Raw genomic sequence first — 24,647 nt, forward strand, 5'->3', positions numbered from 1 at the left:
TAGGTTGGTGCTTTGTCTGGCAAGCCTGGCACAAGCTTTCCAGTTTTCAGCAGATCTTTTGTTATACAGGTGTAAATGCATGACATTCTCTATACTGTATTCTCTTCAGCTGTCATCAGATGAACATCTACGCATTTGGGTTTCCCCGATAGATAAAGATTCCTTTCATCCATCCAAAAGTGAGCCTGAGCCTTTGGGAATATATCTAAATATTATATATATATATATATATATATATATATATATATATATATATATATAGATATATAACTTCATTAATAGGATAAGGTCGGTATATGAATTCCTGTTAAGAAACATATGAAATCATCAATATACAAAAATCAAAATTCAGTGTCTCACTGTAATCTAAAGAGATTTGAACATGCATGTTCATATCTCTTTACATTATAGTGAGACACTAAATATGTGCTGTATATGTACATGTATATATTTACATGCATACATACAATGCCACTGTCATGTATATATATATACATGCATACATACAATGCCATTGTCGTTGCTTCGCAGAATAAAATGTTGACTTAAAAATCGATTACTGTTTAAAAGTTGTGTAGAGATGTAATTTATTCAAATGTAAAGAATGATGGCCACACACACACACACACACACACACACACATACACTCATGCATATTTATGTACACTCATTGGTAGTCGTCCATTCATGTCCAGAGGGACTGTATGGTCATATGGACCCAGAACCCTTTCTCGAGTTTAATGTCTGTATTTGAATAAGAAAAACCCCACCAAACTAAGTTTTAGGTAGAAACCCAGGGGCAGTCTGTATCAAGCATTCATGGTGTGAAGATGTGCCTGTCTACCCAGCCTCTTGAACCTTACACTTACATATTCACCCACCACATGGAGCCATTCAACAGTTGTATCATGAATAAATTAATATGATATATACACTCACATATTACACACACACACACATTATATATATATATATATATATATATATATATATATATGTAACATATGAGAAAGGAAGGAGAAATCGGTGCGTAGCTTTGACATCATTATTCCTCTTACTGTTCCTCCTTTATGGAAAAGCGCAAGAGTTGAAAAATTGGTCTCCACCGGGAATCGAACCCGGGTCTTTGGCATGGAACGCCTTAACGTTAAGATATATATATATATATATACATATATTTGCAAGCATACCACAACTGAACTCTTCCCTACACTTATACATGTACATGTATTCATTTCCTCGCCAAATATCTTCCTTTATGTGCATTAGAAATATATGACACAACAAACGACTGCATCTACTCTTCTGTTAGGATTTATTTACCATTTGCATAGTTCTGTTTCGTTACAATGCCCTGCTTTCCAACAGAGAACTTATCACTCGATGAATTTCAACAACATAATATAATACAGAGCAGATCAGCTCATGCACCACACAGGATTGAGGGGGTGAACCGAAACTGACAGTACAAGTACTGTAATCAAACTTGATGGCATTAAGAAAAGATTTCATGTTACCGGTACACAAGTAACCAAAATTTGTTATTGTTCCATAACACATGCAGTAACATCAACACTATATCACCAAAATTTCAAGATACATTATTTACGATAGTTATGGATAGTGTCTTTAACTGAAGGGATCACTTCAAAAATGTAGAAAAACGACCTTGCTTAGATCTAAAACCCCCTCATTTTGACCATCCTGGAGTGACATTCAGTAAAATGAATTAACGTACACGTACCATGTCGACTTGTTTTTTCAAACATTGTGTAGTAATCCGTAACCGTAACGTATCCAATTACCTTGACACAGAATTATGAGGATATGTTACGCTTTCACATGAACACTTTACTGCCATTACAACGTATCTCAAGATATAAATGCTGACAACATGCGGAGGCTGGTAGGTGTAGGTAATTTGAGTAGATTCTCATACATGTACTTGTGCTTAAATCGTAGTAAAGTTGCGTTTAACTTTGGTCAAAAGAGCAAAGCTTACGTGACATGAACACTTTTACAGAATTATGCTTCGTTTTGTCCACTATTCACTTGAATAGCTACTTTTGACATACAATGTACATGTAAGAGATAAGACATCTTTTTAAAAATATTTTGTAAGGAGTTCGAAGGTAGCATGCCTCATGGTCTACCCACCTTTCAACTCTCGAGATACATGTAGTTGATCTGTAGTTCGTCATTTTACAAACAAACTGTACTTCAAAATGCATGTAGACTGAACGCTATTTCAGAAAGTGTGTAACAAAATACGTGCAGTAATTTCAAGAAACCTGATGAACCAGTATGCATTAACAGCAAATGAGAATGGAAGAAATAAGTTTCTACAAAACAAAAGAGAAGGAGAATTTAACTAATTTCTTGCTAGTCAAATAGACAGCAAGATGATTCATGTCATTCGTTGATTTTCCCATATGAAAATCATAAAATATCTAATGGTATCAGTCAAGAAAGAAATAATTTGAGAATGATATGAAATTTCTAACATTCTGATACCAGTATGACTCACGAAACGAAAAAAGCATGGTTTGAAGTTTCACCCATGTAATTCAGACTCACATGATAAACATTACTTTTACTTCTCATTCTTAGAAAATGTATATTATTACAGTGTATATGCATCACATGCACTTCTGTATCATCCGGCAAAAATTACAATACAGTTTTATATTGGAAATAAACGTATTCAGTGGTTGATGGAAATTATACACTGTATATTACAGCTCTGTGTGAAACAACATGTCCATGCATCTTTATGCATATTTGAAACCCAAAGAAATCACTGGTCTTATTACTACACTCGAGCATTCATCTGCAGGTGTGAGTTTATCTAATTCAAAACTAGACGATTGAGCTTGGATTTAATACTAATGATACACTCTTTTTCGGGATTTCAGAGATCAAGGCCAAATTTCAAAAGTACATCCTTTATTGCAAATATTACATGTCTTTGGAACTGTTTCCTCGTGGTTCTGAGTGGTCATTCCAAACTTAGCACGAGATTACACAACATGTACATACCACCTTTACGTTGCATTTTATTTGTTCATTAATCAACTGTAAGACAAGACGTCTCCAATGGTCATTGTCTTCCGGGCTCTTCCAATGACACTATTTCTGACGAAGTCTTTGATGTTTGTCCATGTTCTATGTTTTAGTACCTCCTCCTTGTTTATGCAATCCTGACATTCCCGTTTTCCGGGAATGACCCCAACAGCGAGATTTACTGAAAGATGCCTAGCTACTGCCGCTCGTTCGGCTGGAGTCCACTTCCTTTTCTGACGAGGGATTCTCCTTTTACGACTCTTCGCTGTGCATCATAAAAAAAATAAACCAAAAGGTTCTTTTTAGTATATCATCTTGTATTCCCATTTGTCATTTTCCCGTTATGTTAATTTACTTGTAACAAATGCATGTAAACAAGTCCTAACAGATGTAGTAGGTACCTCAAATAGTTCCATTAAATATCTCAAATATCATCTTTATTTGTAAGTAGGGCAGGGTAACTTCAAACAACTAAAGACATCGAACACCAAAACTCTCCATGGCTGTTCAAGCGATACATTGTGAGTTTTGCTTACACCTTACAAAAAGGCACTTCTGGATCAGCTTCTAATTAATCTGAAAAGAACTGGTACAATTTTTGAGCGCAACAGTGAAAATTTGGTCAAAACTCGATAAGGACAAGAGGCAAGTTATAAAATTATTAAGTTTCGCCAAAGTTTTGCCATTGGTTCTCGAACAGTTGATACTGTATATCTTTGCAAACGAATGAGGTAATAATGTATTAATTGTAATGTAATTATAGGTTGTTATTAGAATGAGCATCATTTTTTAGAGTAAAGTAGGCATATAGATTCGAATATAGTATAGTTGTGCATACATGTACTAATCATATTTTACTAATCAAAACATAACTCCCTGGCGGACCGAAGAATGTTACATTCCATTCCGTACCAGTCAATATCTGTATAATAATACACAATGTACCTTGTACTTGAGGCTCTCCATCACTGGCTTCTATGCCAACATGTTCTGCATGTGAGTCACCGGGTTCATCATTCACCTTTTCAACCCATAGACACAGTTCAGTGGTGTCGTCTGGCTCCGATACTTGGTCATCGATTTCTACAGAGCACTCTGTCAAAAATGGTGGAACAAAACCATTAATGCTTTGAATATTATCAACTGATTTGACACAAAGCCATTACGTGAAGTATCATCGAACACAATGGGATATGCTACAGTGAGTCCCGACAAGCGAAATAGCAAATTAATTTTGAAGTTTTTCACAAACAAAAATGCTTAAAGATTCAATTTAAACAGATTATCCATGGTTGTCTGGAAAGATTATGACTGGATCATGGAACTTAGTTAATGTCTTTAGTTTAAAAGTCTAGTTCCTCATTTTTTTTTTGCAAAAAAAAAAACAAAAACAATAATGAAGAATTCAGCTGCTAATATGATCTATAAACAGAACGACTTAATGAAGTACTGTAATTCACTTTCAGGTGCAAAAAAAAAAAAAAATCTGAAGAAGTAATAAATCTAAATGACTTCCTTTAGAAAGATATAATATTCCTGATATTTCACAAACCTTCATCATCCTGTAGCTCTATTTCTTCTAATGACTTTCCACGAATCGCATCTGGTGGCTTCCCTAAGCTTCCATCCATTTCCAAGAGTAGCTTAGACAGTTTAGCAACTTCGATAGTTGGGTCTGGCAGCCGACAAGACTCCCTGAGAACGTGAACATCGTGGCCGAGGTACTTTGCTAAAATGTCTAGTTCATCGCCACTTAAGCTCATTATCTGCGACATTGTTGCTACGTGCTTTCTGAGTCTTCTTGACCGCAGTTGGCGCGGTTGCTCAGCTCCGCCTTGCTCTGACAGTTCCCGCAGTGCATCGCGGCCGCTGATGTGTGACCTGCAACCAGGTAAGGCAAATACGTACGGATTTCCTGTGCAATCCATCACTTCTCGGCACTTCACCAGAGCATCAATTGACAACTTCATTTTGTCAGTCATCATGAAAGGTATAGACCTTGCTCCCCTCGTGCCAGTTACATCAACTCGCCACACACTTCTCATTAAGTTTTGTTCCCAGGACCGAAGAGACAGCAAGTCTTCGAATACGAGTGGCGACCCTTTTTCCGCCCTGGCATAATCCTGCAATTTGATTTTCGCAACTTCCCCTCGTCTGCGCCGGTTGAAAAGAATCAAGAGGGTTAGGCTGACTTTACCTAGTTCTTTCCAAACTTCCACTCGTTCTGATCCATTGCATGAATCGAGTTGAGCTCTCAGTTCATCACTCCTGCAATTCACGTATCTGGCCATCTCGATAACGTCGCTAGTGAGAGGAATCAGTTTTGGCTTGCACCTTTCTGAATTGTTGAAGGATCGTAGGGCTTGCGAGGAAATTTCTGGCCATTTGTTTTTGTACAGAGTAACGAACGATCTTGCTCTTTCTTCCATCTGCTTGTCACCCTCCATGAGACCAGAGTTGACAGTCAGCAATGCCACATTCTTCAGCGAGTGACCGAGCTTCAATGCTATACTTGGCTTGTCGTACGAGTTCCTGTCAGGATGAAATCCAGAAAGACGTTGGACTGCTCTAACAACGCTCGTGAACTCCACAGGGTCTATCATCGAAGACAGCGTTGCAGAGTGTTCACCAGTTGTCTCCCGATATGTTAGAAGCAGTCTAGCCATCAATCTCAGTTCATTTCTAATTTGGTAGTGGTTTTCTTTATTATGCCCAAGTTTCAAGGTCCTTACCTTGCCAAGTTCATTCAGCAGGTTATCATTTCTGACACACAATGAGATCCCATCACACTGTAGACCATGTACCACCTCGTCATACGTTCTCTCTATATGCGGCGTTGGTTTCAGCATTCGGCCGTCCGCTACTGTTGAGTTGCTTTTCCCCATTTTACAGGCATGTTTCCACATTTCTGACTTAGAATACCAACCAAGGCAAGAGATGCATGGCTGGAACAATTCGTGATCGACATCACGATTCGGGCGATAAACAGGGACAATCACACCTTTGCCTTCCTTAAGCACCCTGCAATTATGTAGGTGGTTCCCAGTGTTTCTAATCTGGCTAAGCAGCTGTAGTCTTTCACTCTGATCTGTTGTAGCTAAGTATTTTGCAATCAGTGGTTCATCTTTATGTTGCAGCAGATGGGTTCTGAGATCTTTCTTTGCTTCATTGCAAACCATACAATACGCTACCTTGTCAAACTTTCTTGCTCCTTTATTATCAGTTTTCATGACTGTTATTTTCCCGTGATTTCCTCGTTCTGCTTGCGACATCTCTTCGTCTGTGCTTTTGTCGCATGATGCTTGGACATCAGCATTAATTACACTTTCCAGTGTTTGCTCTTCAGTCGTTTTCTGTTTTCTCAACCCTTCATCCTTTTTCTCAGCTGCATTTTGAGAAACAGGGGATGACTCGCTTACACTGTTTGCGGAATTTTGTTTCTCTTTGCCTTTTACCACCTCGTCATACGTTCTCTCTTCATACGTCGTTGGTTTCAGCCTTCCGCCGTCCACTCCTTTGGCGTTCCTTTCTCCTATTTTACAGGTATGTTTCCACAAATCTGATTTAGCATACCAACCCAGGCAAGAACTGCACGGCTGGAACAATTTGTGATCGGCATCATGATCCGGGCGATAAACAGGGACAATCACACATTTGCCTTCCTTAAGCACCCTGCAATTATGTAGGTGGTTCCCAGTGTTTCTAATCTGGCTAAGCAGCTGTAGTCGTTCACTCTGATCTGTTGTAGCTAAGTATTTTGCAATCAGTGGTTCATCCTTATGCTGCAGCAGATGGATTCTGAGATTTTTCTTTGCTTCATTGCAAACCATACAATACGCTACCTTGTCAAACTTTCTTCCTCCTTTATTGTTAGTTCTCATGACTGTTATTTTCCCGTGATTTTCTCGTTCTTTTTGTGATGTTCCGTCATTTGTGCTTTTGTTGCATGATGCCTGAACATGAACGTTTCTTCCACATTCTTGTGTTTTCTCTCCTGTAGTTTTGTTCTTTTTCAATCTTTTTCTTCGTTTCTTTGCTGAACTGTGGAAAACATCCGAGGACTTGCTTACTCTCTTCAGGTACATATCTTTCTCTTTGCCTTCTATCACCTCGTTATAGGTTTTCTCTTCACATGGCATTGGATTCCGCATTCGACCGTCCGCTCCTTCGGCGCTCCTTTCTCCTATTTTACACGCATGTTTCCACAAATCTGATTTAGCATACCAACCCAGGCAAGAGTTGCATGGCTGGAACAATTCGTGATCGGCATCATGATCCGGGCGATAAACGGGGACAATCACACCTTCGCCTTCCTTAAGCACCCTGCAATTATGTTGGTGGTTCCCAGTGTTTCTAATCTGGCTAAGCAGCTGTAGTCTTTCACTCTGATCTGTTGTAGCTAAGTATTTTGCAATCAGTGGTTCATCTTTATGTTGCAGCAGATGGATTCTGAGATCTTTCTTTGCTTCACTGCAAACCATACAATACGCTACCTTGTCATACTTTCTTCCACCTTTATTGTCAGTTCTCATGACTGTTATTTTCCTGTGATTTCCTCGTGCTTCTTGTGATGTTCCGTCGTCAGTGCTTTTGTCCCATGATACCTGGACATGAACATTTCTTCCACTTTCCTGTGGTTTCTCTTCGGTCGTTTTCTTTTTTCTCACTTGTTTTTCTGTTTCCTTAGCTGTATTTCTGGAAAAATGTGACGACTTGTTTTCTCTGCTCAGGTACATGTCCTTTCCTTGGGTATCATCGTTTTGCATGCTTCTTTCCTGTTTTGCATCTATAGGATTATTTCCTTTCTTTTGCCGATTGTTTACTTCACTTGGTCCATTATTTTCATCTATGTCTTTGGCATTCATTTGAGTAACAGTTGTGCCTCCAGCACGTGTCTTGATCCCTACATTTCGACCATCTATAGCAATTGGAACTGCAACAAGTTTATGATCAGATTCATACCAAGAGTAATCTGAAGTATCTTCGCTGGCGTCGGGTTTATCTTCACCAGACTCGTCACTGTAGGAACTTCTATCAGCCAACCAAGAGTAATCTGAAGTATTTTCACTGTCGTCGGGTTCATCTTCATCGGACTCTTCACTGTAGGAACTTCTATCAGCGATGGGTGGTAACACTGTAAGAGAAATGAAAGGATGTCTTGCGTATGATGTATGAGCTGACATATTGGGATATTTTTGTGACCACCATTCGATCAAGATGGTGGGTCCATATTGAAAGCATATACGTAATGCAAAAGGTCCAAATAGTAGCATTTAGATGCTAATGCGAGATCAGAAAATAAACAACTCCAGAAATAGAAAGCTTGGACTGCAGAGTTTATGACCATTGAGTTTCAAATTAATTTACTATATCATAGTGATAATTTGGCAATTGGTCATTTGATGAAAGTACGCATGTCCTGAAGGAAGGCTTGTTACACACATTCAACGTATCTTTATTTCATGTACATTAGTGCTGGCAATGCTTTACTGCAGCAGGACACATCAAAACACTATATGCCTTGGCTGGGATAGTACATGTAATCAAGGGTCTTCATGGCTATGTTTAATGTTGACACTGCAGGGAACAAATAACCAAGGGCTGAGGGACAGCATTACACTTTATGACTAACCAAGCCTGTAGACTGTTTTTATTGATATTTTTGAAATTCATTCTTATTCTACAAGCCAGGTGACTTCCCAATATCTCAAAAAACAACAAATTCTTAATGTTTTTGGTTGGTATGATGTTTTGATGGAGATTGGTGATTGGTGAGATGGCAGATTGGACTCCTATCTTGAAAATTTCAACAATATTGCAGTTTTGTTACGATAACTTAAGACCTAAGAATCCATGTAAAGTCATTGATATTGCTACAGAAGCATAATTACAAAACGGTGTAAGACAGGTGCGATTATACGTGGGGAGGGGGAGGGTATTTGGGCACATATCTTTCAAACACTAGACATGAGATAGGCACGTAGCACTGCCCTTCTGAGACCTGGACCAAGTTGACGTTTGAAAAAAAAAAAAAAGGAAAAGTAGAAATTACGCGGTGCATAATATATGTCACCGCCGGAAGTAGCATTTTGTAGCCAATGTACAATATAGGTCAAAAATCAAGGTCAACGGTCAAAGAAGTCAAAGGTCAAAATTCTGTGTAGAAGTTTTGAAGCCCTCACCTAGTGCCATCACTTAAAGCAAACGGAATCGAAATTGGGTTAGAAATGGCGAAGGAGTAGCATTTTGTAGCAAAATGTACAATACAGGTCAAAATCAAGGTCAAAGGTCAAAGGTCAAAATTCTGTGTAGAAGTTTTGAAGCCCTCACCAAGTGCCATCACATAAAGCAAACGGAATCGAAATCGGGTTAGAAATGGCGAAGGAGTAGCATTTTGTAGCCAATGTACAATATAGGTCAAAAATCAAGGTCAAAGGTCAAAGAAGTCAAAGGTCAAAATTCTGTGTGGAAGTCTTGAAGCCCTCACCTAGTGCCATCACATAAAGCAAACGGAATCGAAATCGGGTTAGAAATGGCGAAGGAGTAGCATTTTGTAGCCAATGTACAATATAGGTCAAAAATCAAGGTCAAAGGTCAAAGAAGTCAAAGGTCAAAATTCTGTGTGGAAGTTTTGAAGCCCTCACCTAGTGCCATCACATAAAGCAAACGGAATCGAAATCGGGTTAGAAATGGCGAAGGAGTAGCATTTTGAAGCAAAATGTACAATATAGATCAAAGGTCAAGGTCAAAGGTCACAACTGAAATTCTGTGTAGAAGTTTCAAAGCTCCCATGTAGTGCTATCATATAAAGCAAACAGAATCAAAATTGGCTAATAAATGACAGAGAAGTAGCAAATTGAACATTTTGATCACACATCGACGCACAGACGGACGGACGGACGGACACACTGACACACACACGTACGGAGCCCGTTTCATAGTCCCCTGCTCGAACTCGTTCGGAGGGGACAAAAAAAATGATTGTGTACAGGATGACGAAATCATTGCAGCTTGTGGAAAGTACATCCAATGCTATGCGTGTGTTTCCTTAATATTTAATTCTCAACACCCCCCCCCCCGCTTCTCTCTTTCCTTTTCTCAGCTCAGTCTATTGAAGCCCTTTTGAAATTCTGAATATAGTTCCTAATGACAGCAGAATTTACCTTTAAAACATCTAGTCAGGATGAAGAAAAAACACATTTCACTGTGCATATTTTGAAAAAAAAAAAGTTCCTTATTTGGTGAGAGTGGGATTATACCCCCCTTGCACACATCCTCCATACCATGCATGAAATCCTTGCTGAAATGTGAAATGATTTCACGAAATTCTGCTTTAAGAACACATATTCAGCATGCTTAGGAACATTCCCAGCTTGGTTGCTTTGCTTAATCGCTTTAATATCCCACAAATGCCCTAAAATCCTGACTATAATGCTTAATAATTCTGCTAAATTCTACCGTAAGTTTTAACCTCGCTCAGAAAAATTTGCTAGACACATTTTCAAACAGTCGCTAACGATTGAAGGGATTCCTCACCCCCCCCCCCCCCCCATCTCTCTTTTGCCCATATTCCCCCAAATACATTGCAGGCCACCAAGTAAAAGACCTACAAATTCTTTTGGGGAAGATATGTTCTTGTTGTTTTTTCTGCAAGTACACTGTAAATAATTATTCTCCACACAATTACTGTTTCCTTCCCTATCTCCCTCTAGGTCCTTACACTCTGAGATGATTGTCCTTTGAATATAATTTTAGTTCTCTAATATTAAAAAAACATTTTGTATTCACAATCAATCACTCACTATCACTGCTAGCACCACGTATGTCAAGTTCATCGTTGTTAGTCTCCTCTGCTGTACTGGTTTCTTCAGCTTTGTTTGCCGTCTTTGTCCCTCTGACTTCCACCTCTGGACTGGCACCCATTTCTCCCACGGCAGGAGTGTCTTTCTCCATTGCTGCGTTTCCCACAGCACTCTCAACTACCTCTGCTTCACCAACTTCCATGTCTCCAGTGACTTCTGCATCACTTGTATTGTTAGGTTCATTAACCTCTGTCAAGCGCTCTGACATCACATCAGCATCTGCAATACGACAAATTTGATAAATTACATGTAGTTTGATTTAAAAACAAACACACAAACAAATAAACATAAAGGGGAGATCAATTCTTCATACGCATCCATGCAATTTCAGTAGCTGAAGACCCTGCTTTGCTACTTGTGAATTGAGATTTACTGCACGCCATCCTTGTGAGTACACCAGGTTGTACACCAATACAAGACAGAGTGGACCTCTTGTTATAAATCTGGCTTTTATTCTTTTGCAACACAATTTTTTTTTTTTTTTTTTGGTGGAAATATCATAGGACTGTTTGGAGGCCTACAATTTAGATGCTGTTGGGAGATACATTCAACTATACACATACTTCACAAGATATGGATGGGACTCCTTCTTTGTGAATACTGTGATTATGATAATACACTAAACACAAGCACTCACTCAGTGATTTCAGAAGATAGAAATCACTATCTCCAAATAGAACTTGAAACTCCTCCGGGTCTCCAGCCTCATTCTCGTCTCCTGCTCCTCGGTAAGTTTTGCGCTCTTTCCACTTTGCTGAGAAGTTCAACTCCTAGAAAGGAAAAAAAAAATCCAAAATCTGAGTTTTTTGTAATCTTTATTTTTTATTGTAAAAACCTGTACAACTTCAACTGATTCAGCTTTACATGTGCAATTTTATATGACATTTTCTTTTTTAGTGGTTTTTTTTTTTGTGGGAATTATACAACTCTAACCTGGATCACCTAACCATGACAGAGTATTCCACATTCCAAAAAGAAATTATATAGATATGGGTGTGTGTGTGTAATATAAATATACGTAACAAATATGTACAGTATATGGCCTATTGCAGTAGGCCAAAGATTATTATTGTACATGTGTTTGTCTATGTTACACCTAGTACAAATGTAAACTACTTATTATTTCATTGCATATTAATGAACAGGGATGAAATTTCATTAAAAAAAAAAAAAAAAACACCCTTGAGCACAATACTTGCCTCATCTTCACTTTTGTGTGTTCTTTTCCTCATTGCTCGAGGGCAGTCTATGTCCATTGTCTACAGTTTGGTTGGACGATTAGGGGCCTAATATTCCTGAGAACAGATAAGACGGAAAGCAAAGATTAACTATATGCAGTACAACAAATAGTACAATAATTACCAGTGATTACACAAGGGTATCATACTATCTACACAACCAAGGAATCCATTTTTGTACATACTTTACCGAACACAACAGGGGAAATCATCATTTATCTATTTGACCAAGACAATGCAGTAAAGTTTACAACCATGATACAAAATTTTACAAAGACATATTGCACATGTCATAAGAATGACACAGGATAACCAGGACAGTAAACTGGTAAAATGCTACCTAAATCTTTTATAGGCCTACAAAGGTGTACCTGCCGGTCTGGGCTGAAATGAGAAGGGCTTCTGTCTACTCCTTTTCAATCGGGCATTTATATTACTAAATTACACTTAGATCTACTAACTTTAGGCCTACACACCTACAGCTCTATTTGGGACCATGCTAAAAACAGGGGCAAACTGAAGTTTATGGCAATTGTTGTTGCTGTTGTTTGGACTGGAGGTGTGTGGTGTGATGTGAGCAGGGCTGAATACCGGGTAAATTTGCTGTGAGTTGATACAATCATCCAGTATTTAATATGGTAATTTAATCTAGTACAGTAACAGTAAATTTATGCAGAGTTAGGCCTACCTATGTAGTTTGTTCAACAACACTTACTTGCAGTTGTACGCGTGGGACTGTGTTTAACCACTGCACTGGCATGGCGTTAGAATTAGAGTTAGGACCTATTTAAGTTACAAATTCTTATACAAAATGAAACTATGCAATTTGCTACAAACTACCAGGTAAACTACTGACCTGAATATGCCATGGTATGTAGGCAGCCTAAAATGACGCTGGATCCCCATCAAAGTTTGAGCAACATTAGATTCCACACCTCTTTCGCGGAAGATTTGTGTTGTGCATGCTGAATAGATACGTAAACAAAGTATGGAATGCGAAAACTAGCCAAATCAGCGCCTTTGTAGCGTCGTCTGCTAGTGTACACTGAAGAGTATCTGTACGTATACAGGCAGTACGGTAATGACGTACGCGGAAGTAAACTCTAAATGCACAGTACTTCCCATCCATGCAAACGGAAATACTAGGTGTTGCAAAAAAACATTTCCCATTTTTGATCTTTACTGTAGTTTGAAACTTTACATCAGATAACACTGTCATTGATATGAGTAATCCATAGCTGAATAGTGTGCAATTTAGTTGAAGGTACGTGATTTGAATATGAGAGCATGAATCAGTTTCATTGAAAATCCATAATTAATTTCAAAGTTAAGTTCAAGATTTGGGTCAAATTTGAACCCTCTGTACAAAAATTGAACTTTACACAGGAACCAATGAAGTGTAGGCCTATGTGAATGTATTGTTACGACCAAAATCACTCTGAGAATGATCGCACAAAAGAAACAATCAACTAATGTTCAGGCGGTTTATTAATAGTGATATTGTGGGTACAGACTCGTAATCAGTTCTCACATCAGTACAATAATGATCAATAGAAACAATTATAAATCGGTAGTGGAATTACTTACACGTAGTACAGTCAAATTTGAAAGCAAGTAATCCTTTTACAGTGTCCAGATACGATGTTCGATGCACAGATGAATGATCCGCGATGCACCGATGAATGATACCTCAGACGTAAATCCAGAGGCGCAGGTTGTGATAATCCTCGGTATTAATCCGGGGTAAAAATCCAGGATATACGTCCACAGCGAAACGTGCAGAATCCACAGGAAACGGGCAGAATCCAAATGTTATGACGACCACGTCCAGTTGATGCGTTGAATGATGATTCACTTTATAATGTCCAGCAAGGAATCCAGCCCGTCACAGCTTTGCCGTAACAATGTCCGTTGACACTAAAATATGGAGTCTATCTCCAACGTAGGCAAATTAATTCTCTGCAGGCAAAATGTCTCCCAGGCCTTATCTCCACAAACGCAGTTTGTATAGCAGGTCAGCAGGTAACACAGGACTGACTATAACAAGTCGCTTCAGAGCCAGAAGTGACGTAACTCTCAGAGCAGAGGTGTTGGGTACTCTGCCTACTGCAGAATTTCTCCAGCTTATATACTATCCATTCACCCCTTTCTAGTACATTCTGTAATTTTCTCCAACCTGGGGCCACATACCTGAACATACTAGCAAGTCCAAGTTCCAGGAATCCTGGATGACTCACTGCCTAACTATGTGCATAACATCATTGCCAAAATTAACTACCAATCACATTGGGCTACAGGGACAGTGCCTCACTCATCCAAATATGTAAGCACTTCCCAGAATATTCTGGAATGGGTTAACTCATTCTAAATTGAGTGAGTTATGCATTTCCTGTCACATGCATACATGTACTGTAGCTACATTGTATACCACGTAGAAAATTCTCCACTGATCTGGTCAGCCTGTATGTACTATATCTATATCATATAAAATATTCTCCATTAATCTGGTCCACCTGTGTACATACACATTAAAACAACCATGCATACAGCCTTGATACATGTACATAACTACTTGTGTGTACATGACAGTATGCTTACAATGACCCAGAACAATAGACATGAATACTACGAATACCATGCACCTTTCAGAGCTCTACTGACTAAGCTTCTGGTCTCCTGCTCCAAGGCACATTAATGCTTTATTAATCATGACGGATTGCCCTGGGCACTGCTAGTCTGAATTCATGGTAAAGGGTAAAATACATGCACATGAAAAAAGTAAGCACATGTTTTTGTGTACTAGCATGTATAGCATACACTACATTTCAGGATGAATAAAGACTAGCTGTGATACTGGAATTTCTCATGAATATGTAGTAGAACAGTCAAACCCTGTCCACTGTTCAGGACCATTGTGTAGGTATTAACCACACACTCCCATACACACCAATTGACCCCTGTGCAAAATTAAACTTTTGTACAGAGGGTTTAAAAATAGAGCAAAATCTGAAACCTAACTTAAAAATAAATGTTTATTTTCATGAAATTGATTTAAGCTTTCATTTTCAAATTACCTCGAACAAAACTGTACACTATTCAGCTATTGCTCATTTATAAGGATCAAAAGTGGGAAATGTTTTTTTGTAACACCTAGTACATGTACTTTGTGACGCTGTCTTTTCCAATGCTAATCCATATATATCCTCCCAATCACGACAATCCAGTACCATACCAGGGTATGCCTCGTAAGGCAACCAAGTGCTGAATATACACTATACGTGTGATGCACCATGCAGCACTATACCGGTACATGTACGTGTAAGTACAAATTGATGTATATACAACGATGATACACGTTCATCAATGGCGGATGCAAAGGGGGGCGTACCGGGAATGGGCCCCCTCTTTATTTTTGGTTAAAACAAAATAAATAAAGAGAAAAAATGGGGGGGGGGGGGAGGTGCGTGCGCCCCGATTTAATTTTGCAAAGGTAACTCCCCTTTACAGAATTCCTGGATCCGCCCCTATTCATGTAGGCAATGCACACACAAGTTGGATAAGCTGTCTATAGCGGCCTCCCGTCTATAATGTCCACTCTTTTCGTCTCCCCTGGGTGGCCGCTATGGACAGGTTTGAGTGTATTGAAAAATGAGTAGGTGCCTTTGTGACTGGTATGCGGACATAATAAATCCTACTGCACATAAACGGGCATAAATTGAGATTAGGCAACCAAGTTCACCGCTGCAGTGCACATGTACAGTATACATACTGTATATGCATACACCATGGATACAGCGCCTTAAAGCACTGTAAGTCATGTTATTACTTTCAATATTGCTGGCACTGACACACTAAAGTTAAGTCAGGTTATCTCTACCTTTGTTTAGGTCCTGATGAAGGCCTATTTGGCCAAAACCTTGAGAACTTGAAAGGAAAGAGAAAGCAGAAGCTACGTCTGGACGAGTAGAATACTATTATCTTATAGGTCTATTAATCACACTATAATTATGTATACAGAATTATGTGGGGGATGAAATTAAAATGAACAGGTAAACTTTCAATCGAACCACTTTAACCTCCTAGCAAACAAAAATGGAAAACTATGTGTACGTTATATCCCACAAATACAACAAGCAGTCAACCCCTGGCCATCTTGACCCCAACCAAAATTGAAACACGGTGTATGAACCGAAGCTGAAAACAGGGGCCGCGAAACGGGGGAGGGGGGGGGGGGGGGGAGGGGGGGGGCATTCACAACCCATGAATTTGGAGAGGTTTTGGCCTTAGATTCTCCCTGGGGAGCATCATTGACCTTGACCCCTACCACTCCCCCCCCCCCCCAAAAAAAAAAAAAAGTTTCGCGACTCCTGGAAAGTACGATAAGTTGTACAAGACATCAGTTAAGACAAGATTCCACGTTACATACCTATCCAGAAATGTTGTTTTTGTTCCATAACACTAACATTAACATTGATACTAACACTACCGAAATTGAATTGTTTGCGATAATTGGGGTCAGTTTTAATACATGTAACTGACGTTCTCACTTTAAAAATGTAGGAAACATTCTTGTTTGGACCTAATTCTTTCATTATTTTCACCATCCTGGTGCGAAGTAATGCAACTAAGGTAGTGGGTCCTAGTAAATGCACCATGTTGACTTACATGCTGTATGAACATTCTGTAACCGTGTTCAACGATCTTGACACAAAGCATGAAGGAAGGTTATTCTTTCATCCGATGACTTTATTGACATCTGAAGATATTAGGTTGATAAAATGGAAAAGCTGTAAATCCTAGCAAATGCTCATGCATGTACTTGGGTTAAAATCTTACATTTTTGTGCAAACTCTTGCACAAAAATGTTTTGTCCCTAATTCAAACAATCTTTTTGATATAAATACAAAGTCCTTTTGATTTTTTTTTCGAAAATAACTACATCATCAAGTACACCCCCAAAAAACCCAAACAATCAATAATCATAATAGATAAACAACACATTTACACCATCTACAGGTGGCTATTTACCGGTTTGTCGTTTTATATCATACATGTACTTCAAGATGCATTTTAAGAGACTGATCTTTACTTTAGAAAGACCTTCTTTGATATAAATACAAAGTCTTTATGATTTTTCTTTTCGCAAATAAACAAACAAACAAACAAACAAACAATACTAACAACACATTTACACTTTCCAGGTGGCTATTCACCGGTTTGTCGTTTTATATACATGTACTTCAAAATGCATGTAGAGACTGATCTTTACTTAAGTGTTGAATGGAATACAGTAGTAACTTGTAGCCTGATGAACCAGTATAGATTAACAAAAAATAAGTAAGAAAGAAATAAGATGCTATACGAGGGAAAGGGAAACTTTTCAACAATGTCTTTGATGCTTTTCCACGTTCTATCTTTGAGTACGTTCTCCGTATTTATATGCTAGCTCTCTTGATATTTCAATTTCCGGGAATGACCCCGATAGCGAGATCATTGTCAAAAACCTGTAGCTTTTGTTTAGGTGGAGTCCAATTCCTTTTCGGACGATGAGGAATTCCCTATAATGGCTCTTTGCTGTGCATCATGAGAAAACAAAAACAACACAAAACAAAACAAAAAATGGCTCTGCAAGTATACTTTAGTACAGACACTTAAAAGTGTTCAGTATTCAAACTTATATCTTTCATTCAAGTACCATTACTATTTTTGTTTCTTCTTTTTAATGATTCTACCACGAAATGTTGCCAGAGGCATTATGTTTTTTGAGTTGTCCGTCCGTCCGTCCGTAATCAATTTTGTGGACAGTGTGTAACTTAAAAACTGTTTAAGGCATCCTAATGAAACCTGGCATAAATAAATGTCATTGGGTGAAAATGCTCACAAGGTCAAATTCTTTAAATTTCACTATTTCCTCCATATTTATGTAGTTATCTGAAGGTATTTTCTTGAAACTTAGTGTACACGTGCATTATACCAGAAAAAAAGTATCTCGAGAAAGTTTGGACGATGGGATCAAAGGTGAAATAAAAATGATAAACTTCACATTTTTTTCTCTTTATTTCCTAAATAGCTCAAGGTATCTTAATGAAACTCAATAGTACATATTCGTGTACTGTTTGATAACAATCCTCTTGTGAATCTTGGGTCATACTAGTAAGTCAAAGGTAAGGCTATAATTCAAAAATTCTACTACGTGTATATTTGATATTGAAATGTCACTTTTTCCCTATACCTTGGAAATTACTCAATGCCTAAATTTTAACTATGTATTAGAATATGCATTACTGCACAATGATTTTCTAGGGAAATATTATAGCCATGGTTTCAAAGGTCAGTGAAATATGTTACAATGAAAATGTTCATACCCCCGCATACACGAAGTGTATAAGGGGGTATGATAGGAATCAGCGTGTGATCGGTCGGGCATGTTGCGTCGCGAACTCCTAGAATTTTTAAGCAATTTATATGAAACTTAGGATATACATAATGACATTGAAGTGTATATGTGCAAGGCACGTTTTTGTGTTTGCCGGAGAAAGCGTTGCCATGGTAACCACAATTTACCCAAAACCCTGAGGAGCGAACAGCTTCCACCAGTATTTAAGCATTTTATTTCAAATTTGGTATGTATTAATGATCTAAAGGTGCATACAAGACACCATTTGTGGTTGTACTCGACAAGGCGTTGCCATAACAACTGCATTATTTTCTTGAAAATCTTCTGGAGTGAAGTGCTTCGACAATCTTGAGGCAATTGAAATCAAATTTGGTGGACCTCATGGCATTGAGGTATAGATGTGTAGACCTGATATTTGTGTTTGCCAGATAAAGCTTTTCCATGGTAACCACAATTTGCCCAAAACCTTGTGAATCGTACATTTGTATTATTTTCATAGAATTCAAGCAATGAGGGTCAAATTTAGTATGTATGATCCCTAGGTGTAGACACCATTGTGTTAGCATGAGAAAAAGGCATTGCCATGGTAACCACACATTTTTGTATCAAACTGAAGTAATTAGAAATGTCAAATTTGACGTGTGTGAAGATCTATAGGTGTATATATATATATATTTTTTTTTTTTGCGCGAAATGTCTTTTGTGCTTGCGTTGCCATGGTAACCACATATATTTGGAAAAATCTTTAAAAAGAGCAAAATGCTTCCACAATTTGGGTGTACAGGAAAAAAAACGGCAGACCTGATCAAACTCACAAAGTACTCACAAGGTACTACACACACACACACACACACACACAGGTACACAGCCTTTTATAAAACCCTGGTTCATTTTTTTTTTTTTCATAATCGTAAAGGAGTCTGAGCTGCTGGAGCGGGGGTATTCATCACCTTCAGTGATAGTTCTAGTTTATTTTGGACTGTATCTCTTACGAAAGCAACCTTATGCCTAAATACAAAACATCATTGGATTCTAGAAGGTCAGTTGCACACCCATTTACTACTTTCTCAAAGACTTTCGCAATATTTGCCTGGAAGAACTGAAAGAGGTCTACAATTTATCATACCCTTTTTGCTATTTGTCAGGGCATCTGGAAAATTGTCAATTTTAATTACACATTAAAGATAAAAGAATATAGGAACAATAAAGGATGGTGAATCTTTGCAATACACTGTATTATATGGTACATAATACACATGACGCTATGTAGCATCAAATTGGCTAGGTCGAAGAAAAAGTATTTAAACCAATGGATACATAATGTGTCCTTTCTAAGAAATTCACGCATTAAAATAAAAGTCGAAGGACCTTTGATTTCCACTTATGCTGTCACGAGGATGGCTGTATTATGGAACAGCTGCGGATGCGTCCTTATAAAGTATTTTCAAAGTGATTCCGTCATCAGATAAAACAAAATCGTTGCAGTGCTACTTCACTTGTTACATAAAAGGGAATATTTTTCTTATTATTTCTTATTATTTGCTTAGTTTTTTAGCAGTTTAATCGCAAGTATATTATACTACATCAAATTCCATAAGATTAGAGTTAACACTTTTTTTCGATCAAACTCTTCCCATTTACCGTCTTGTTAATTTCATGAAAATACATTACATCAGTCAATATATGAAATTAACTAAAATAACAAATAATGTGTTAATATTTCATATAAAAATGCCACAGTGGTCAAATACAGCTAAAGCTCCAACACTCTTCAAGCAATATCTTCCCTGAATGTAAGCATTGCTGTACATCACATCACATTAAGTTAGAACTCTGAGCCCAATGTTTTTGTTAATTTTCTGTATAGCTGATGTCACTATTTTTTATACAATATATTTCATTCATTTAATTAATTATCAGTCATTCTTTAGTAATCAACAATATTTTGTTTATGTTAACACAGTTTAGTAACAGGGGCAATGCAGGAGAGATGCTAATGGTACTTGATGTGGCTTTACATACCAGTGCTCGTCAGGGAAGTCACTTCGTCGGAGCAAATGCCAAAATGATAAGGATCTAATTATCTAATTTTCTTCGAACTGTGGCGCCTGTTTTCACATGGTTTAGTACTTCAAGTAGCTCAAATAAAACATGGGATTATGTCTCTTGCATAAAACATACCCACATAGGCCTACCTGTGTATTTCCCATAAGGTATCGTCTATTAACTGACCCTGCATTACTTCTTGAGTTATGATAAGATGAATATAATGAAACCAAAGGTTGTAGATCCTAGCCGAATACAGGTGACAAAATTAATTAAGTAATGTTGCACAACTTCAGTGGGTAAATGAACATTTTTTTTCTAACAATGAATGTATACGACCAGTTAAAGTGAAGCTACAGTTGAAAGGCAACAATATTCACTAAATGTCATTTATGGTTTGGTTTGTAATGTAATAACAATAATGATAATAAGATGAAATTTTTACAGCGCATAATGTTCCCTATGCGCTTTACAATCTCATCACAAAACATACTGTAATTAACAATTTACTTTCAATACACACATACAATCAATTCACAAATAAATAAGTCTTTAAAGAAGATTTGAATGAGACCAATGAAGACGACTGACCGACTAAAATCCATCTTAGTCGTGTATAGCAAATCCAAAGTATACTTTACGTGGCCAGTCAGACTGTTCTTCATCCATGCAGGCCACCGCTGCATGGTTTTGTGTTTTCTATAGTTCGTCAAGAACAAATTCATTCTCATCATGGCTGATTGTGTCTGATGCAATTGCCCTTTCCTTATACAAAGGTATTCTCTCATTCTCGAACAAGCAAACAAACAAACACAACGAGTACAAAGTATTCAGCCCGGAGATGAAACTGTGTAACAGCCATGTAGTTGTAAGACTCTCAAATAGGGTTGTCCCCGCACCATGCACTCATATTTGATCTGTTTTGACCGTATATATATAAATGTCAATAAATGCAACATTATAAATCGTTATTAAACAGTCCGTATCTTTTCAACATGATGGCACAACAATATCTAAAACGGCTGTCTCGCCTGTGCTATATTATATACTAGTTTTGTCAGTATGTCTGTTGAAAGCAAAATATCAGAAAGATATTCACTATAAAATGATCCCACTGAATAAACTACATTAACAAACACCCATATAAAAGCTAAATGCTGCAATATCACACATTAAAGATATATACAGCTAATTATGTACACATTGCATTTAGTGATAGTAGTCTTCATGGGCTAGGCCTGTTTGCGAGGAATATACGATGATAGAATGAATTATGCAATTTGGATAAACTTTTGTATCATGATTATCACACTGAAGCTGACATCAAATTCATTTTTATAGAGACCGTTAGGCCCTATATTATTTAGTTGGCTTTGAACATAGGTGCAGAAGTTCTTCATTGTAAAATCCAACATGTCTTGTACAGCCAATGTTCGCAACACTGCATCGTCCAAACTGTTTAACGATCTAATAGTCCAGACAGAAAACTTTAATACACAATAATTCTCAGTAGGTAGTATTAGGCGTGTTTAGATTAGGTATGTTTAGAAGTATTCTCTAATCCTACATGCACAAGGTTTACTTTTCTTTCAGTACGTTAAATACTTATATGAATGCTCTTGAAACTGCCGCACATAGTCTATAACGATGCTACTGTCTTTCCTTCATAGTACAGTATTGCTTTGGTACTGGTTCAATTCAAATTCCAAGAGTGGTCTATCCCGTGGTCCGATGGTCATCATCTCCTTACGACCGCTAAGTAGAGCATTGATAGAATCGTCAATCTCAGGAGCCATTGCGATGTCATTTGCCCACTACCCGTGGCGCTGCTCGTTAGCGTGGTGTCCATACTTTCGTTGAAGTAGAAACACCGCCCGGAATTAAGGTCCCCAACGTTGAGTCGTCTGCTCCTGCAAAACGCCTTGCCGTTCTTTCCGAAGAGCTCGCCTATCTTCCTTCCTTTCATCATGGCGGAACTGCAGTGTTTTAGTATGGCGTCGCAGAACTCCACGCACACGGTCAGGGTCTGCTGAATGTAAAAGCGATGTTGGTAGGGCGAGCAGATGTAACACATTAGATAGTTGATGTACCGTTGACATTGCTTGGAAGCCCCGGGCAGAGCTTTCATCTTGCGGAACGTAACCTCAATCTCTATTTGCCGACAACAGCTATTGTCCCGGTACCATGTGCAGTTTTCCAAATCAGGCTGTACCTCGGGCGCACGATTATTGAAAAATGTACAGAATTGAAGCTCGTCCGGTTCAGAAGGGTTGTAGCCGACCACATCACCGTCTTTTAGAGCACAAGAGAACGAAATGATAAACAGGAGAACGCAAATCAGCAATGAGAGGTTGACGAATGCGTGCATAAACTTGGCGAGAATGTCGCATTCACGTCTGGGCGCCATCTTGATGGTGTTTGGTATGCACCTGCTATCTTACCCCGACGACGACGATGCCGAGGGAACGCGCAAAATGTAGGGAGGCGGTAGATGATCGTTCATACTTCATGCACACATACACACAGGCGCCAGCTATGTATTACTCATAATGCGTTGCGATGCGAGTGTGTGTATTAACGTGTGTATCGAGCATCGAGCCCAGTGCCGTATACCAACTGCTCGTACCACCATCCTCATGGAGCGAGTGTGTATGATAGTGCCGCTTCTCCATTGAATAAGAGTATTGCGCAGAGCAGTACTGCATCCCGATCAATGCTTTGAGAGAATAAAAAGCGGGGGATAACAGAAACAAATCCCCAAACAGATGCTGCCATCTCACGCCTTAAAATGGTATGAACGGAATGAAAAGTAGTATACTAGATAGATCAATTATTGTTTAATCGCAGTGTGATTATGTCAAAAATTAGTCAGGTACGTAAAAGAAGCTGATAATGATACGCTTTAAAAAAATCATCTAATAATCTATGCTATGTACATGTATAATGCTAACAAAATAGAGGCTATTTTAAAAACTCTTAGATCGTGTTTTATCTTTTCAATAGTGAATTGAAGTTCAGAGGTTGCGTCAGTGGCGTATCGCATTTTTCAAAATCGCAAGACAATAAGTACTTCCAGCTCACGCTTTGACACCCCGCCCCCCCCCCCTTTTTGTGACTCACACTAGCTTACATGGAGTATACGTTATGTCATAATAATCCCATGTTAAATATGCAACTCGTCATGTTTTCCAGTAGTCTATTATCATTACCTATTTGTAAACTTATATGTGCAATGTCATTCATGAAATATATACATGTTTAATATATATATATTATGATATATATATATATATATATATATATGTATGTATACAATTATATAATACTCTCTATAACAAGAAAAAAACAGCAAAGAGTGAGTTTCAAGTGAAATTGGAGTGAATTTTGAGTGAAAATGTTCATTTTACTCAAAATTCACTCTTTAGTGTTATTCACTCCTTCAAGAGTGAAAATTTTTCACTCTTCTTTTTTTAGAGAGTTTATCATATATGTATATATATATATATATATAAAGAGTTTGTTCGCAAAACCGATGTCCATATTTGCTAAATGGAGATATTTACGATTAAAGGTCAAGAAAAATAAAGAGAATAACAAGACAATTTGTGCTTCTTTTGTCCATTACTTCAAAAATTTACCTTTATAATATGTAGTGCCCAATATCATTCAAAAGGTATCATTTTGTACTTTATAACAGCGACCGTACTTCAAAATCTTCAAAAATGGACTTATCGGTTTTTGCGAACAAAAATAAAGAGAATAACAAGACAATTTGTGCTTCTTTTGTCCATTACTTCAAAAATTTACCTTTATAATATGTAGTGCCCAATATCATTCAAAAGGTATCATTTTGTACTTTATAACAGCGACCGTACTTCAAAATCTTCAAAAATGGACTTATCGGTTTTTGCGAACAAACTCTTATATATATATATATATATATATATATATATATATATATATATATATACATGTATATATATATATATATAAGAGGAAAAATTCCTCTCGAAAGAAACTCTAAACAAACTCAGGGTACTG

At 37.8% G+C, this 24,647-nt stretch overlaps 2 protein-coding genes across 2 annotated transcripts in view; both read right to left on the reverse strand.

Annotated features, from left to right (window-relative positions):
* LOC140231437 (uncharacterized) overlaps positions 1-24,647 on the reverse strand; it is a 140,881-nt gene that overhangs the window by 99,443 nt on the left and 16,791 nt on the right. The window lies entirely within an intron of this gene.
* Positions 1,299-23,013, reverse strand: LOC140231677 (uncharacterized). Its single transcript, XM_072311831.1, has 6 exons — positions 22,357-23,013; positions 11,563-11,695; positions 10,866-11,144; positions 4,616-8,197; positions 4,009-4,158; positions 1,299-3,328 (listed from the first exon to the last, which is right to left on the reverse strand). Exons 1-6 carry the CDS (start codon positions 23,011-23,013, stop codon positions 3,072-3,074), a joined length of 5,058 nt encoding a protein of 1,685 aa, XP_072167932.1. The 3' UTR covers positions 1,299-3,071.

Source organism: Diadema setosum, chromosome 8, assembly GCF_964275005.1.
Source record: "Diadema setosum chromosome 8, eeDiaSeto1, whole genome shotgun sequence".
In the NCBI taxonomy this organism is placed as follows: domain Eukaryota; kingdom Metazoa; phylum Echinodermata; class Echinoidea; order Diadematoida; family Diadematidae; genus Diadema; species Diadema setosum.